General features: G+C 36.8%; 1 protein-coding gene across 1 annotated transcript in view; it reads left to right on the top strand.

The window, feature by feature from the left end:
• The window catches only part of LOC103046246 (semaphorin-6D-like), an 86,243-nt gene that overhangs the window by 1,659 nt on the left and 69,760 nt on the right, over nucleotides 1-14,824 (top strand). Inside the window, exons 2-3 of the mRNA XM_049473114.1 lie at nucleotides 10,116-10,291; nucleotides 11,898-12,012. Coding sequence (XP_049329071.1) covers nucleotides 10,195-10,291; nucleotides 11,898-12,012 — 212 coding nt within the window. The 5' untranslated portion in view covers nucleotides 10,116-10,194. The remainder of the gene's footprint in view (nucleotides 1-10,115; nucleotides 10,292-11,897; nucleotides 12,013-14,824) is intronic.

A 14,824-nucleotide genomic window follows, 5' to 3' on the forward strand; every position in this document is an offset into this window, starting at 1 on the left:
CAAAATGATAGTCTATAATATGATGTATAATCTTTATTATAGTCTATAGTGTATTGTATATTCTGTATATTGGTCTATAGTGTGATGTTTTAACATTTTGTATTGTACTCTATAGTGTTATGGATAATCAGTATGGTGGTCTTTAGTTTCGTGTATAATCAGTTTGGGGGTCTATAGTGTGATGTATAATCTGTAAATGTGGTCTATAGTGTGATATATAATCAATATGATAGTCTATATTATGATGTATAATCAAGATGATAGTCTATAGTGTGATGTATAATCTTTATTATAGTCTATAGTGTGATGTATAAGCAGTATTTTAGTCTATAGTGTGATGTTTAAGCTGTATGATAGTCTATAGTTGAATGCATAATCTATATGGGCTCTATATTGATATATAGAATCAATACGATAGTCTAGTGGAATGTATAATCTGTATGGTGGTCTATAGTGTGATGTATAATCGGTATTATAGTCTATATTATGATTTATAGTCAATACAATAGACTATAGTATGATGTATAATCTGTATATAAGTTTATATTTCTGATCTTTCTAATTATACAGAAGTGAGATAATCTTAATAATAAACAGGTTTAACTATAGTAATGTGAATGTGTAAAGGATTTTGTAGATTAGATGTATTTTTTTTGTGTTATATCTGTAATAATGGATATATGTGGGGGGCAGAATATAAATATTTATACTGGTATTAAGAGCAGATTGTATATATTGTGAGAGGAAGGTCAGTGCGAGATTAAGCGCAGTGTAAATGTGAGTGATCTGATCTGTTATTCAGACTGAACTTCACTGCAGGACGTGGGGTTTTGGGTTTAATCCGGTTTCTGCTGGCGGACGGATTTAGGGCATTTTACTGTCTGACCATCTGTTATACAGTTATCCCACCAAAACACCACTTTAATTAGCTGGATAAATATATTACACACTGTTCACTACAGTGCACCGGACTGAACTGTTCAAGAGATAAATACTGACATTTATACATTTATTTAATATTTTAAACCAGATTATCCCTAGTGAAAAAAGTAGATTAAAATATACTATGAGCATTATTATACTATAGTGCACTAAAGTACTAAAGTGTTCTTGTAGCCACATTATTATTAATCAGTATATTTAAAGAGTGATAAAATACAACACCTTTTTTGTGCTTATTATACTTTAATTACAGTATAAAAATAGTACAAAAGTCTTACTTAAACTGTGCTTAAAGTGTACTTAACTGTACTAAAATTAAACTTTTTAAAATATACTTAAGTAACATTTAAACATTTAAACTACTTCATGTATGTAACCCCATATATATTTTAAACATGCTTACAGTAAAATTATAATAAATTTAATAATGAGTATTACAACTGTATCACTATTTATTATTATACACCAGGTATATTAGAAATGTACCAAGAATTAATGTGAAATATATGTGATCTATATTTACATTAGTAAAAGTACAATTATGCTTCTTGTTCCTGTCTTTACTAAGTAGCACACTTCTAGTATACTTCATTGGGTATAAATATATATTTTAATATACTGTACTACAATTTTTTGCGCGTTAAAAGTTTATGAATGTAGTAATTTAATTGAATTTCTAAAAAGTTTTATGATACATTATACTTTAAGTGCTTTAAGTACTTTTAACACACTTTGCTAAAAATGTACAAAAGTAAGAAGTGTACTGAATTACATTAAACTAAAAGTGTACTTCATAGTATACTATTATTTTTAAATGCACTATATTGTACTTTTTAAAAAGTATGATCAAAGTTTACTTTCAAACATTTGATAAAAGCATAATATTATAATGTACTTTTAATATATATTTTAAGTAAGTACATAAATCTCTATATATATTGCATATGTATATTTATTGCATACTTAGACATTTCTCAATGTTTTAAGTACAATTAAGTATATTTATTTTTTTTCGTAATTCTGCAGGGGGAGGGGCCTAAGTGAACAAAATTGTAATTCCTAAAAAATATATATATATATTTTAAAGTTAATCGAGTGCTGGATGTTAATCTACACAGATTTCTCTCCTGAAAACTCTTATTTATTTGGGTGAGTAAAGCGCTTCCATTTATTTACAGTAAGCTTAGATTTCCAGTATTTTAGCTTGGTTAGCAGCAGGGCCATTCGTAGTTAGTAGCGGTTAGCAGTGCTTAGCGCTAGTTAATGCTGCCCAATAGTGCTACACGGTAAGCCAGAGTAATATCAGCTAGTGGTTCATCTCACGTAGCTTGTTTTAACACAGTAAACTCAAAGACTAGAGTCCTCTGAATGGCGAAAGAGCTAGTGCTACGGTTAGCAGCTAATGCTAATACTGCTCCAGCCTTGGTGCTGGAGAAACTTTACTGAAACTGCTGTATATCTTGACTGGTAATATTCATATATAAGGCGCACTGACGATTTTTGGGTTTTCTAGAGAAGGTGGTACTGAAGGTATTTGAGTATTGTAGCTCTGCTATGTGTGTGTGTGTGTGTGTGTGTGTGTATTAGTGCAGTGTGTGTGTGTGTAAGATAAGCTCCATTGCAGGAGATGATCTGTGGATTTATCAGCATGAGCTCAGCCTCTAAAACTCACCTTCTGCTGCACAATTACTGCCTCTTCCCCCAGTGTGTGTGTGTGTGTGTGTGTGTGTGTTTTAGTATGTGTGTTTGTGTGTGTGTGTGTGTGTGTGTGTGTGATTTAAAGTAGCTTAAAAAATCTGTTTGTCGGTTTGTCGCTGACCTCATAATTTTACATAAGGATGTACGATATAAACAAAAACTATGATTTTCCGTAAATAAGGCTGTGTACCTACCGATAAAATAAACAGTTGCAGGAAAAAGTATGTGAACTCTTTGTGATTATACTTGTATTTCTGCATAAATTGGTGATTAAATGTGTTCTGATCTTCATCTACATCACAACAATAGACAAACACAGTCTGATCAAACTAAAACCACACAAATAATTATATATTTGTATGATTTTATTAAACACAACATGTTAACATTCACAGTGAAGGAGGTAAAAGTATGTGAACCCCTCGGCTAATGACTTTTCTAAGAGCTAATTGGAGGCAGGATGTGATGAGATGTGATTGGTTGTGTTGGTTAAATCTGTCCTGCCCTATAAAAACTCTCCCCAGTTTTGAGTTTTCTCTTCTTAAGAAGCTTGAATGCTTGATGTGAATCATGTCTCACACAAAAGATCAAGCTCTCAGAAGATCTACGTACAAGAACTGTTGATTTGCATGAAGCTGGAAAGAGTTACAAAAGTACCTCGAAAAGCTTTGATGTTCATGTGTCCACGGTAAGACAGACGCTCTACTAATGGAGAAAGTTCAGCACTGTTGCTGCTACTCTCCCTAGGTGTGGTAAAGTCCTGTAAAGGTGACTGTAAGAGCACAGCACATGCAGAATGATCAAAGAGAAACCGTTTAGTGAAGAGGAATGATCCAGAATTCCTCCTGACCGTTCTGCAGGTCTGATATGCAGCTACAGGAAACCCTTGGTTGAGGTTTTTGCTGCTAAAGGAGGATCAACCAGTTATTAAATACAAAGATTCACATACTTTTCCCTCACTGTGAATTTTAACATGTTGTGTTCAATGAAATCATGCAAATATATATATATATTTTTAAATGAGCCTTTATACTGCACTGCATGTGCTCTGATTGAAGTATAAATGAGTTCAGGTTAGGTTTAATGTTCCAAAACTAATTTGTGATCTTGTGGACTTTTAAGTGCACAAATCAAAGTTTTAACGTAGTTAATTCACATTAAACAATCCAACTGGTCAAACTAAAACAATCAACTACAAATCTTTTATTTTAGTTTAGAACTGAGCAGTGTGGTTCTCTGAGCTTCTTTCTATCTGTCTGTCTTCCCTCATTCCTCACCCTGTATTTACTCTAATCTCACGCCCCCTGATAAGAGTCTGATCCTAATCTCACGCTATGTTCTCCACACGGCATGCTGCCACACATCAAAATACCAAACCAAAAACACGTCCGCCCTCAAAACCATCTCAAACCAAGCAAATCAACACCTGCCAACCCCTCTCTAAAACCAACACAGTAAATCCCCTAAAACCAGCACTGTAACCCCTAAAACAAGCACTGTAACCCCTGAAATTAACCCTGTCAGACCAACCAAACCAACACCTGCCAACCCCTCGCTAAAACCAACACCGTAAATCCCCTAAAACCAACACAGTAAATCCCCTAAAACCAGCACTATAACCATTAAACCCAGCACTGTACCCCTCAAATTAACCCTGTCAGACCAACCAAATCAACACCTGCCAACCCCTTGCTAAAACCAGCACCGTAAATCCCCTAAAACCACCACTGTAACCCCTGAAATTAACCATGTCAGACCTCTCAAACCATCACTTTCAACCCCTCCCTAAGACCAACACCGTAAATCCACTAAAACCAGCACTGTAACCCCTGCAATTAACCCTGTCAGACCAAGCAAATCAACACCTGCCAACCCCTCGCTAAAACCAACACTGTATTTACCTTAAAACCAGCACTGTAACCCCCAAAAATAACCCTGTCAGACCTACCAAACCAACACATGCCAACCCCTCGCTAAAACCAACAACATAAATCCCCTAAAACCAGCACTGTAACCCCTAAAATTAACCTTGTCAGACCAACCAAATCAACGCTGCCAACCCCTCACTAAAACTAAACCAGCACTGTAAATCACCTAAAACCAGCACTGTAACCCCTAAAATGAACTCTGTCAAACCAACCAAATCAACCTTACCCACCCCATCCTCCAGCTCCCTGACTCTCGAGAGGGGCTGATAGGACACCACCCCCCATCAATCTGAATTCAACGCCAATCAATCAATCAATTAGCTAGGGGCTAATTTCCAGGAGTGCTAGCCAGGGTTAGAAGCAGACTACAGTCCGATAATGCTCACCTCTGAACGGCGAAAGAGCTAGTGCTTAGCTCGGTTAGCGGCTAATGCTAATACTGCTAGAGAACTTTACTGAAACTGCGTCAGAAAGATGCAGAGCTTTCAGACCTCAAATAATGCAAAGAAAACAAGTTCATTTTCATAAAGTTTCATAGAGTCATAGAGTTCAGAAATAATCAATATTTGGTGGAATAATCCTGGTTGGTTTTTAATCACAGTTTTTTTTTTTTCATGCATCTTGGCATCATGTTCTCCTCCACCAGTCTTACACACTGCTTTTGGATAACTTTATGCTGCTTTACTCCTGGTGTAAAAATTCAAGCAGTTCAGTTTGGTGGTTTGATGGTTTGTGATCATCCATCTTCCTCTTGATTATATTCCAGAGGTTTTCAATTTGGTAAAATCAAAGAAACTCATCATTTTAAAGTGATCTCTTATTTTTTTCCAGAGCTGTATATCTTTAAAGCTCTTAAGTATACTTTGTTTTTACAAGGGAACACAAGTCTAATTCAAATGACAAAAAGTCCACATCCATTAAAGGCTTCAACCCAACATTTTCCCCAAAAGAACCACCAATAGAAACAGGAATAAAATAAGATTTCAATCAATTAGATAGAAATACAGTGAGGTCAGTAAATTAGAGGAAAGCAGTGTTTACTCCAAAAATGCTTATTAGTGTAAAACAGTGATTTACAGCCATAAGCTGATCCTGGAGGAGATCAGCAAGAGGCTAATTACCTGAACGAGAGAAAGAGAGAGAGAGAGAGAGAGAGAGAGAGAGAGAGAGAGAGATTAATCTGAGATTACAGAGAAAGAGATTCTAAAGGTTATTTATTTCTTTTAACAGTTCAGTTTTATTCCTGTTTAGAGGAAGGATATGACCAGACTCTACTGGGTGTAAATGACTTTTTTTAGTGTTTCCTTCACCCTTTTCTCCCTCAGGTTGGGTGTTTTTGACAACTAAAAATAATTGAACGTACTCTAGGATTAGGACTAGGATTAGAATTAGGATTAGTCCTGATCCTGGACTACAAATCGTTCTGAATCACTAGACTAGACCCAGCTCTAAACTCTGAAGCGACCTGTGGAGTTTTAATCCAGTAAGAAGCTCCTTCAGATGCCAGTGTTTTAAACTGATCAGTAGGTACCAGTAGGTTCATACTGTCCCTAAAATAGGATAGTACCTAAAAGGGCTTTTTCACAAAAATCAAAGTTTCTCTTTTAATTCCAACTTTTTAATTTGAAGGTCAAAACATGAGTAAAATTTGCTATTTTGTCCTTGCTTACTGTACAATTGCTTTAATGTATCGTATTTTTTGGATTATAAGTCGCATTTTAGGAAACAATAGTAAGGAACAGGGGTGTTACCAAGTTTTCCTTCTAATTCAGCAGATCTCTCAGTAATTCTTAAAAAAGTGAATCGAGTGCTGGATGTTGATCTACACAGATTTCTCTCCTGAAAACTGTTTTTTTGGGTGAGTGAATCGCTTTCGTTTATTTACAGTAAGCTTCGATTTCCAGATTTCCACTAAGGCTTGGTGCAGCAGCATTAGCATTAGCGACTACGCTGAGGAACCCTGAGTGTTCTGGTAAACCAGAGGCCAATATTAGCTAGCGGTTCATTTCACGTAGCTTATTTTAACACGATAAACACACAGACTGCAGTCTGATATACTCACCTCTGAACAGTGAAAGAGCTAGCGCTTAGCACTGTGGTTAGCGGCTAATGCTAATACTGCTCCAGTCTTGGTGCTGGAGAACTGAACTGAATCTCCTGTATAACTCTGTACTTCAGTGGAGTGTCTTTACTGCTTCTTAATACCTGACTGATAGAATTCATACATAAGGAGCACCGGATTATAAGAAGCTCTGATGATGATTTTGGGAAAATTAAAGGATTTTAAGTGCAAACATATAAGAATTTGGGAGAAATGTTGTCTGTAGTTTATAGAATAAAACAACAATGTTCATTTTACTCAAACATAAACCTATAAATAACAAAATCAGAGAAACTGATTCAGAAACTGAAGTGAACTCTTTATATTTTTTTATAAAGCTGTATATTACGATAAATATCAAAATTAAATTATCGTCTAGCCTCAGTTTTAGGCTTTAATTATGTGAATAAGGTTAATTAAATAAATTATATAGGAGAGATTAAAGGCTTTTCTCATTAAAACTGAACAGATGCTCAGATCTGACCACAGCTCTGTCCAGCTGCAGCACCGCCTCTATATATAACTCTATTTAACTTTATACACACACACTATTATACACACACACACAGTAACACACACACACACACAGTGAGGCGTGTTTTGTACTGCAGTACTGTGGGAAAGTGGAAAAGTAAACAGACACTTCATAGCAGTGTCAAATGTCATTGTAGATATGTGTGTGTGTATAGTGTGTGTTTATTTGTGTGTGTGTGTGTGTGTGTGTGTATTAGTTGTGGAGTCGGGGGAGTTGTGTCTAGAGGAAACTGTTGTCATTCCAGTCGTTCCGATCTGATCTGCACTTTTTCACTCCGTCCAAACACTCTTCACTCTTTCAGCCCTGAATCTGATTCTATAATCTAATATAATCCAGCCCAAATCTGATTTTACTTTTATCTAGATTGTATCCATATTCATTTTTGATAGTCTGAGCAGCCAGAAACCACATAAAATCGCATTTTGGAGCCACATTTAAAAGAGGTTTTAGTGTGATTATTTGCCGATTTATTTATTTATTTTTTATCTCATTTTCTCCCCAGTCACCCAACCCACTCATTAATACTCCCCCCTATCACTAGTGATGCTCCAACACACCAGGAGGGTGAAGACCAGCACACGCCTCCTCCGATACATGTGAAGTCAGACTCCGCCTCTTTTTAAACTTTTTGCCGAGTAGCATCACAGCGCTAACACTCGGACTCGGTTCTGATACATCAGCTCACAGATGCAGCCTTGTGTTTGATCCACATCACCCTAGGAGTGATGAGGGGAAAGAGAGGGGGCCATCTACTGTACTGTACCCACCCAGAGAGAGCAAGACCAACTGTGCTCTCGGGACTCCGGCAGATGATGGCAAGCTGCATGACTGGGATTCGAACTAGGAATCTCTCGATCATACTGACATCACTTTAGTCTACTGGACCTATCGGAGCCCATTAAGGTCCTTATTTTGTTGTTAAGTTCACAACCGTCATTAACATCCAGCGCTCGTTTAAATATAAAAGAAAGTATTGTTTTATTAGTTTTGTTTACTTAATTTAGCTTTACTTAACTTAATCTGGTATTAATAATAATCCGGTGCGCTTTATAGTCCGAAAAATACAGTATTTATTGATTTACTTGTGTGTCGCATATATATGTTGGATTAGTTTAAGCTTCTGAAGGGCGAATTTTAGACCCAATTTGGGCTGGATATTTTTGTTGGACCTGGCAACCCTGGTCATTTTTGTTCCTGAACTCTGTTTTGTCCTCAAGCTCAATTTAGCAGAACCTGGCAACTCTGTGCACAAGAGCCAAATTACAGGACATATAAATTCAAAATACATTCCTACATTGTTTTATTGTATTTTCTGCAGCACAGAGTAAAGAAACGGTGTAATCAGAAATATATTAAAGGACAGACGACAGAATAAACAGGTTTTTTCCTTCACTGTTTCCTTGGATGTGGATTTCTATGAAGCTGCTTAGTGATGATAATAGTTGTAGAGCTGGAAGATACGATAAAATATTATCAAAACATTACCTATTCACCATACACAAAATTCATCACAATGATTTTACAGATATATTTAATGCACAGTTCAGTGATTTTCATTAAATTTTTGCTGCATATCAGTCAGATTCTGCTTAAAAAAAGCAAATAATTAGATGTCAAGCTTCCTTTCGGTACATTTAAAAAAAGAAATGGATTTTTAATTGTTTTCTCTTTTTCAAATCTAAACTTTACAAAAATATTAAAACAGTAAACACATGGTTGTGTTTAGGTTGCAGTGTTTTCATTTCTTCAAATATAGCGCTACACCCACAATACACATTTTTTAAATCTCATCTGGTGCTTTGTTTTTATTTTCCAGCAGGACTTGGCACGCTGCCCACGCTGCTAAAAGTATATAATTGGTCTTATATAATATTTACATTTTCTGATACACGGATTTTTGTTTTTTTTATTGGCTGTAAGTTTCATAATCATCAACAATAAAATAAATAAGAGTTTAAAATAGATCACTCTGTGAGTGTGTTTAATACATCTATATAATATATGACTTGATATAATGATATTAATTTTTTTTGAGATGCACTAGTATTAGTGTAATATTTTTTTTACTGAATAAATAAATGAGCAAATCTACCTTTAGGACTTTAAGAACATTTTAAATGGTTTACAAACTATCAGGCAGCACTGTTTGCATTTGCAGGCCAATTTCAGAATTGGTTCCATTTAGGCCTGTAACAATAATTACATTATCGATTTATCGCACAATAAATGGACATGACCTTAATAATATTTTATATCGTGATATCGCTTATTGTGTTTATTTATGTGTTTGTTCACATATATGACAATGAAGAGAATTTTAGAAATTTTAGAAAATATTTATTTTCTAAACTATGAATAAAATTAGTTTTCTTTAAAAGGGTATAATTTATTTTGGTACCACTTTAAAATAAGACTACCTTCATAAAGGGTTTATAAATGGTTTACAATAAGTTTATTAATGGTTACTAATTAGGTTGTAAATGCTTTATAGTCAGTTATAACACGTATGTAGAAAGGGCAACAATGATCTTTTGTTTGCCAAATAGTGAACCCACAGCCGTCTATACTGTTGCCCTTTATACGTATGTGTTATAACTGATTATTGATTATTTTTAAGGCATTTACAACCTAATTAGTAACCATTAATAAACTAAATGTAAACCATTTATGAACCCTTTATAAAGGTAGTCTTATTTTAAGGTGGTACCTTTATTTTTTATGATATTCTATTATAATTATATCAGTGACATTAAATGGTCTTAAAATTACAATACTATTGATTATCGCAATAATTTCTGGGGCAATATATCACCCACCCTAGTTTCAGTGATGTAAATTTTTATTGACAGTTAAAGTAATATATTTGTTCATTTTTCTGTGTGTAAATATATTTTAAATGTGTTTCTCACAGGCGTAGGTTCTTCAGTATGCCTCGCTGACCCTCCTCCAGTTTAATGATGAATCAGGAATGACCTCTCGCCTCTTCAGTTATGGAGCTGCTGATTACAGCCGGCCTGCTGTCCATCACTGCTGTAGCCACGCCCTTTCCCAAAGACCTGCAGCCAATCAGCACAGCCGGACCTGAAGGTTCGTAGAAATCGCATACCTTGTGATTCTGTTTAGATACTCTGTTTTTATTGATCCACACATGCAGGAGTAGTGTAGTTAATAATGCGTGTAGAGAGTTGTAGAGGTTCTTAATGTTCCTGCTGGAGCAGTATTAGCATTAGCCGCTAACCACAGCCACTAGCTTATATCACCCTGGCTTACCGGAACACTCAGGATTCCTCACTGTAGCTCTGTCGGCAGCATTAGCCGCTAACCGAGGCTAGCGCTAGTGGAAATCTGGAAATCTAAGCTTACTGTAAATAAACAGAAGCTCTTTTCTCACCCAAATAAACAGTTTTCAGGAGAGAAATCTGTGTAGATTAATATCCAGCACTCAATTGACTTTAAAATAAAATGTTTTTTTAAGAAATTACAGTTTTGTTTACTTGGCTTAGCTTAGTTAGTTTAGCTTAGTTTTAATTACCCAGGGGTGAGATCTGAGACCTGCTGAATTAGAAGGAAAACATGGCAACGCCCCTGTTTCTTACTAGTGTCACATTAAATAGCGTTAGATTTGACTTTGTTGCCTCCTCACATGAATTCGTTGGTCGTCTTCACCAAGACAAAAGCAGGACTCATCACTGAAGATGATCCACTGTCATTATGAGTCACTACGTAACAGTCTGGCACGACTACCCACCAAGTTTCATGCAACTGTTTTTTTGACGTTGAGTAAATATGTAAATATTTAACTATTCATTAAACAGTGTGCATTACAAAGATACTGTATATTTCTCACTATAAAGCGCACCGGATTATAAGGCCCATTATATGTGACACTAGTAAGGAACAGGGGTGTCGCCATGTTTCCCTTCTAATTCAGCAGATCTCACCATAGGGTGGTGGTGGTGAGGGAGGTAACTAACTAAAGCAAGGCTAAGCTAAACTAAGACAACAAAACTGTAATTCTTAAAAAAACATTTTCTTTTAAAGTTAAACAAGCACTGGATGTTAATCTACACAGATTTCTCTCCTAAAAACTGTTTATTTGGGTTAGAAAAGCACTTCCGTTTATTTACAGGAAGCTTAGATTCTCAAATTTCCCCAGCACTAAGGCTGGAGCATTAGCTTTAGCAGCTAACCGCTATCAGTTAGCAGCTAATGCTGCCGGACAGAGCTACATTGGGGAACCCTGAGTGTTCCTGTAAGTCAGAGTGATATTAGCTAGTGGTTTGTCACGCATAGCTTATTTTAACAGGGTAAACAACCAGACTGCAGTCTGGTATACTCACCTCGGAATGGCTAAAGAGCTAGCGCTTAGCATGGTTAGCAGCTAATGCTAATACTGCTCCAGTCTTAGTGCTGGAGAACTAAACTGAAACTCCTGTATAACTCTGTACTTCAGTGGAGTGTCTTTACTGCTCCTTAATACCTGACTGATAGAATTCATACATAAGGAGCACCGGATTATAAGGAGCTCTGATGATTTTTGGGAAAATTACAGTATTTTAGGTGTGAAAAATACGCTATATAAAAATGTTTTTTAAAGATATTGATGTATTTTAAAAGCAGTACAGTGTAAAAGGTGTAAATATGTGTTTCATGTAATGTAATAATGTATAATAACTCTTCTCCTGATCTGCAGATTCGCGGTTGTTTCCCAGTTTTCAGGGTTTGGTGTCGGATAACGATACGCAGCGTTTGGGACTGGACTACCAGCGCATGATCCGAATCAACCGCATGCTCTACATCGCAGCCAGGTCAGCCAATCACATCGCTGCATCAGTTACTATAGTAACAAATCTCATAATAATAATAATTTTAGCTATGTTTTCATCTGTGGAATTTACAATGTGGATTTTCTGCAATAAAAACACTTTATATAACAGAATTCAAATAAAATAAAAATAAAAACCTGTTTAACTTTTAGTTTATGGATGAAGGAAGTGAAGTTTTTCCATCTATAATCTTCTTTGGGCATATTTGACTATATTTTGCCAACTTTGTCACAAGATTCTGATTCTTTGGTTCAGTGACTAGGCAATCTATTAGTCGTGCACCGTGCAGCTTGATTAAGTGCGTGTCAGATTGTCTTTGCTATCGTGATGACGGGAAAAGTAGACCTTGTGCGGCTCGAAACTTAACATAAAAGTCATGTACTAATTCTCTTAATTAATTATGGGTGTGTTTTAGGGGTGTCACGATCTCGATATTTTATCGAAATCGAATCGAAATGAGGTCACGATCTCGAGTATCGAAGTCAAAAAGAGGATCGACGATCCCTCCCGCGCGCGCTACGCAAATAGCGCAGCGCGCTACGCAAATGGCGCGGCACCAACACAGCGCATCCTATTCATTTAAATAGAGATAGCCACTGCATGAGCGCAGTCGGCGGGAGTGTGATCACTGTTTTTATCTGTCCAACGGGGGAGGGAGGCGGGGGATGGGCGCGCAGGTTTTGTATCTGTATCTAACGGAGGGGTGGGTGCGCGCAGGTGAGAGCGTGTGAACTCGCTGAAATGCGTGTGTCAGTGTGACTTGAGAACACTGACTATAGATCACAGTGAGGTGGATTAAAAATCTAAAACTTATAATTGACTACACCTGTTGCTTTCCATTGAATTAAAAAAACATCTTTCTCTCAGATAAAGTAAACACAAGCGTGTTTCTGACTAAAATAAAAGCTTTTCAGGAGAGATATAAGTTATGTGTAAATATTTATAAGACAATACCCACATCACTTATCTAACCAGCCTGTACTGATTTCTGCCCCCCAATAATGCTTTCAATAACCTCTTGTAACCCCTGGGAGCCAGGGGTTACACTCTAATAGCCTTTAATAGTCTTCAGTAGCCTTTAAAAGACTTACCTGGCGGCCGTGGTGTGTCCACTAAACTCCGTAGTTATAAACATCCTGAGGTTAGCAGCGCGCTAACTGACCTGTTTATAATGTAATCCGAGCAGTGCCTCCGTGTCGGCTGTTCTAACCTGCTGCTGTTAGCTGCTTGGGCTGAAAGATGAACTGTAGTAAGCTGTATTATCCGGTTAGTGGGGTTAAAACCTTTATTTGTTTACAGAAACAGTAAAAACGGACTGGCTGAGCTCTGTAGCCCGTGGCTGGGCTGTACTGAAGTAGTGACTGAGTGAAGAGAGCGGGGCTTGTGCTGCTGCTGCTAGTGGTTGGATGAAGAACTGCAGCTTCATGTATCCACACACAGCTCTGATAAACTGCTTGTTTTAATAGTGCACACTGTTGCTACCAAAAAAAGTCACTAGATGGCATTACCATATATATCTTAATAAATAATAATAATAATATTTATAATATTTATAATAATAATAATAATAATAAATATATTATTTAAATTTTATGAGGCATAAAATAATAACAAGAAAAAAAAACAAGAAAATCGAGAATCGAATCGAATCGTGACCCTCAAATCGAAAATGAAATCGAATCGAGGATTTAGAGAATCGTGACACCCCTAGTGTGTTTATTAGGTTTATTTTGGGCGTAACGTTAAATAATAAACCAATCAGAGTGTCTCCTTCTCATCATTCTCTTTAAGAGTAGAATCAGGTGAGCTCTGTCTTTGGTGGATTGCTATTGTAACGGTGCAGCTACCTGGACGTGTTCAACAAACTCTTCTCAGCAGAGGAAACTGTCCTCCACCAGTCTTACACGCTGCTTTTAGATAACTTTATGCTGCTTTACTCCTGGTGTAAAAATTCAAGCAGTTCAGTTTGGTGGTTTGATGGTTTGTGATCATCCATCTTCCTCTTGATTATATTCCAGAGGATTTTAATTTGGTAAAATCAAAGAAACTCATCATTTTTAAGTGAAATCTTATTTTTCTCCAGAGCTGTATATCTTTATATAAATTAATTAACAAGTTTTAAGTGTTTGTAAGTGTTTTCATCTTGGTTTTGTTAAAATACCAAGTGAATTGTAATATAAACTGTCTTTATTTCTCTCTGTCTCTCTCTCTGTCTCTCTGTCTCTCTCTGTCTCTCTCTCTGTCTCTCTCTCTGTCTCTCTCTCTCTCTCTGTCTCTCTCTCTCTGTCTCTCTCTGTCTCTCTCTCTGTGTCTCTCTCTCTCTCTCTCTGTCTCTCTCTCTCTGTCTCTCTCTGTCTCTCTCTCTGTGTCTCTCTCTCTCTCTCTCTGTCTCTCTCTCTGTCTCTCTCTCTCTCTCTGTCTCTCTGTCTTTGTCTCTCTCTGTCTCTCTGTCTCTCTCTCTCTCTGTCTCTCTCTCTGTCTCTCTGTCTTTGTCTCTCTCTGTCTCTTTGTCGTTGTCTCTCTCTGTCTCTCTCTCTCTGTCTCTCTGTCTCTCTCTCTGTCTCTCTCTGTCTCTCTCTCTCTCTCTCTGTCTCTCTGTCTCTCTCTCTCTCTCTCTCTGTCTCTCTCTCTCTCTCTGTCTCTCTGTCTCTCTCTCTCTCTCTCTCTCTGTCTCTCTCTCTCTCTCTGTCTCTCTCTGTCTCTCTCTCTCTCTCTCTCTCTCTGTCTCTCTGTCTCTCTCTCTCTCTCTCTCTCTCTCTCTCTCTCTCTCTGTCTCTCTGTCTCTCTCTCTCTC

Source organism: Astyanax mexicanus, unplaced genomic scaffold (genome assembly GCF_023375975.1).
Source record: "Astyanax mexicanus isolate ESR-SI-001 unplaced genomic scaffold, AstMex3_surface scaffold_34, whole genome shotgun sequence".
Classification (NCBI taxonomy): Eukaryota; Metazoa; Chordata; class Actinopteri; order Characiformes; family Acestrorhamphidae; genus Astyanax; species Astyanax mexicanus.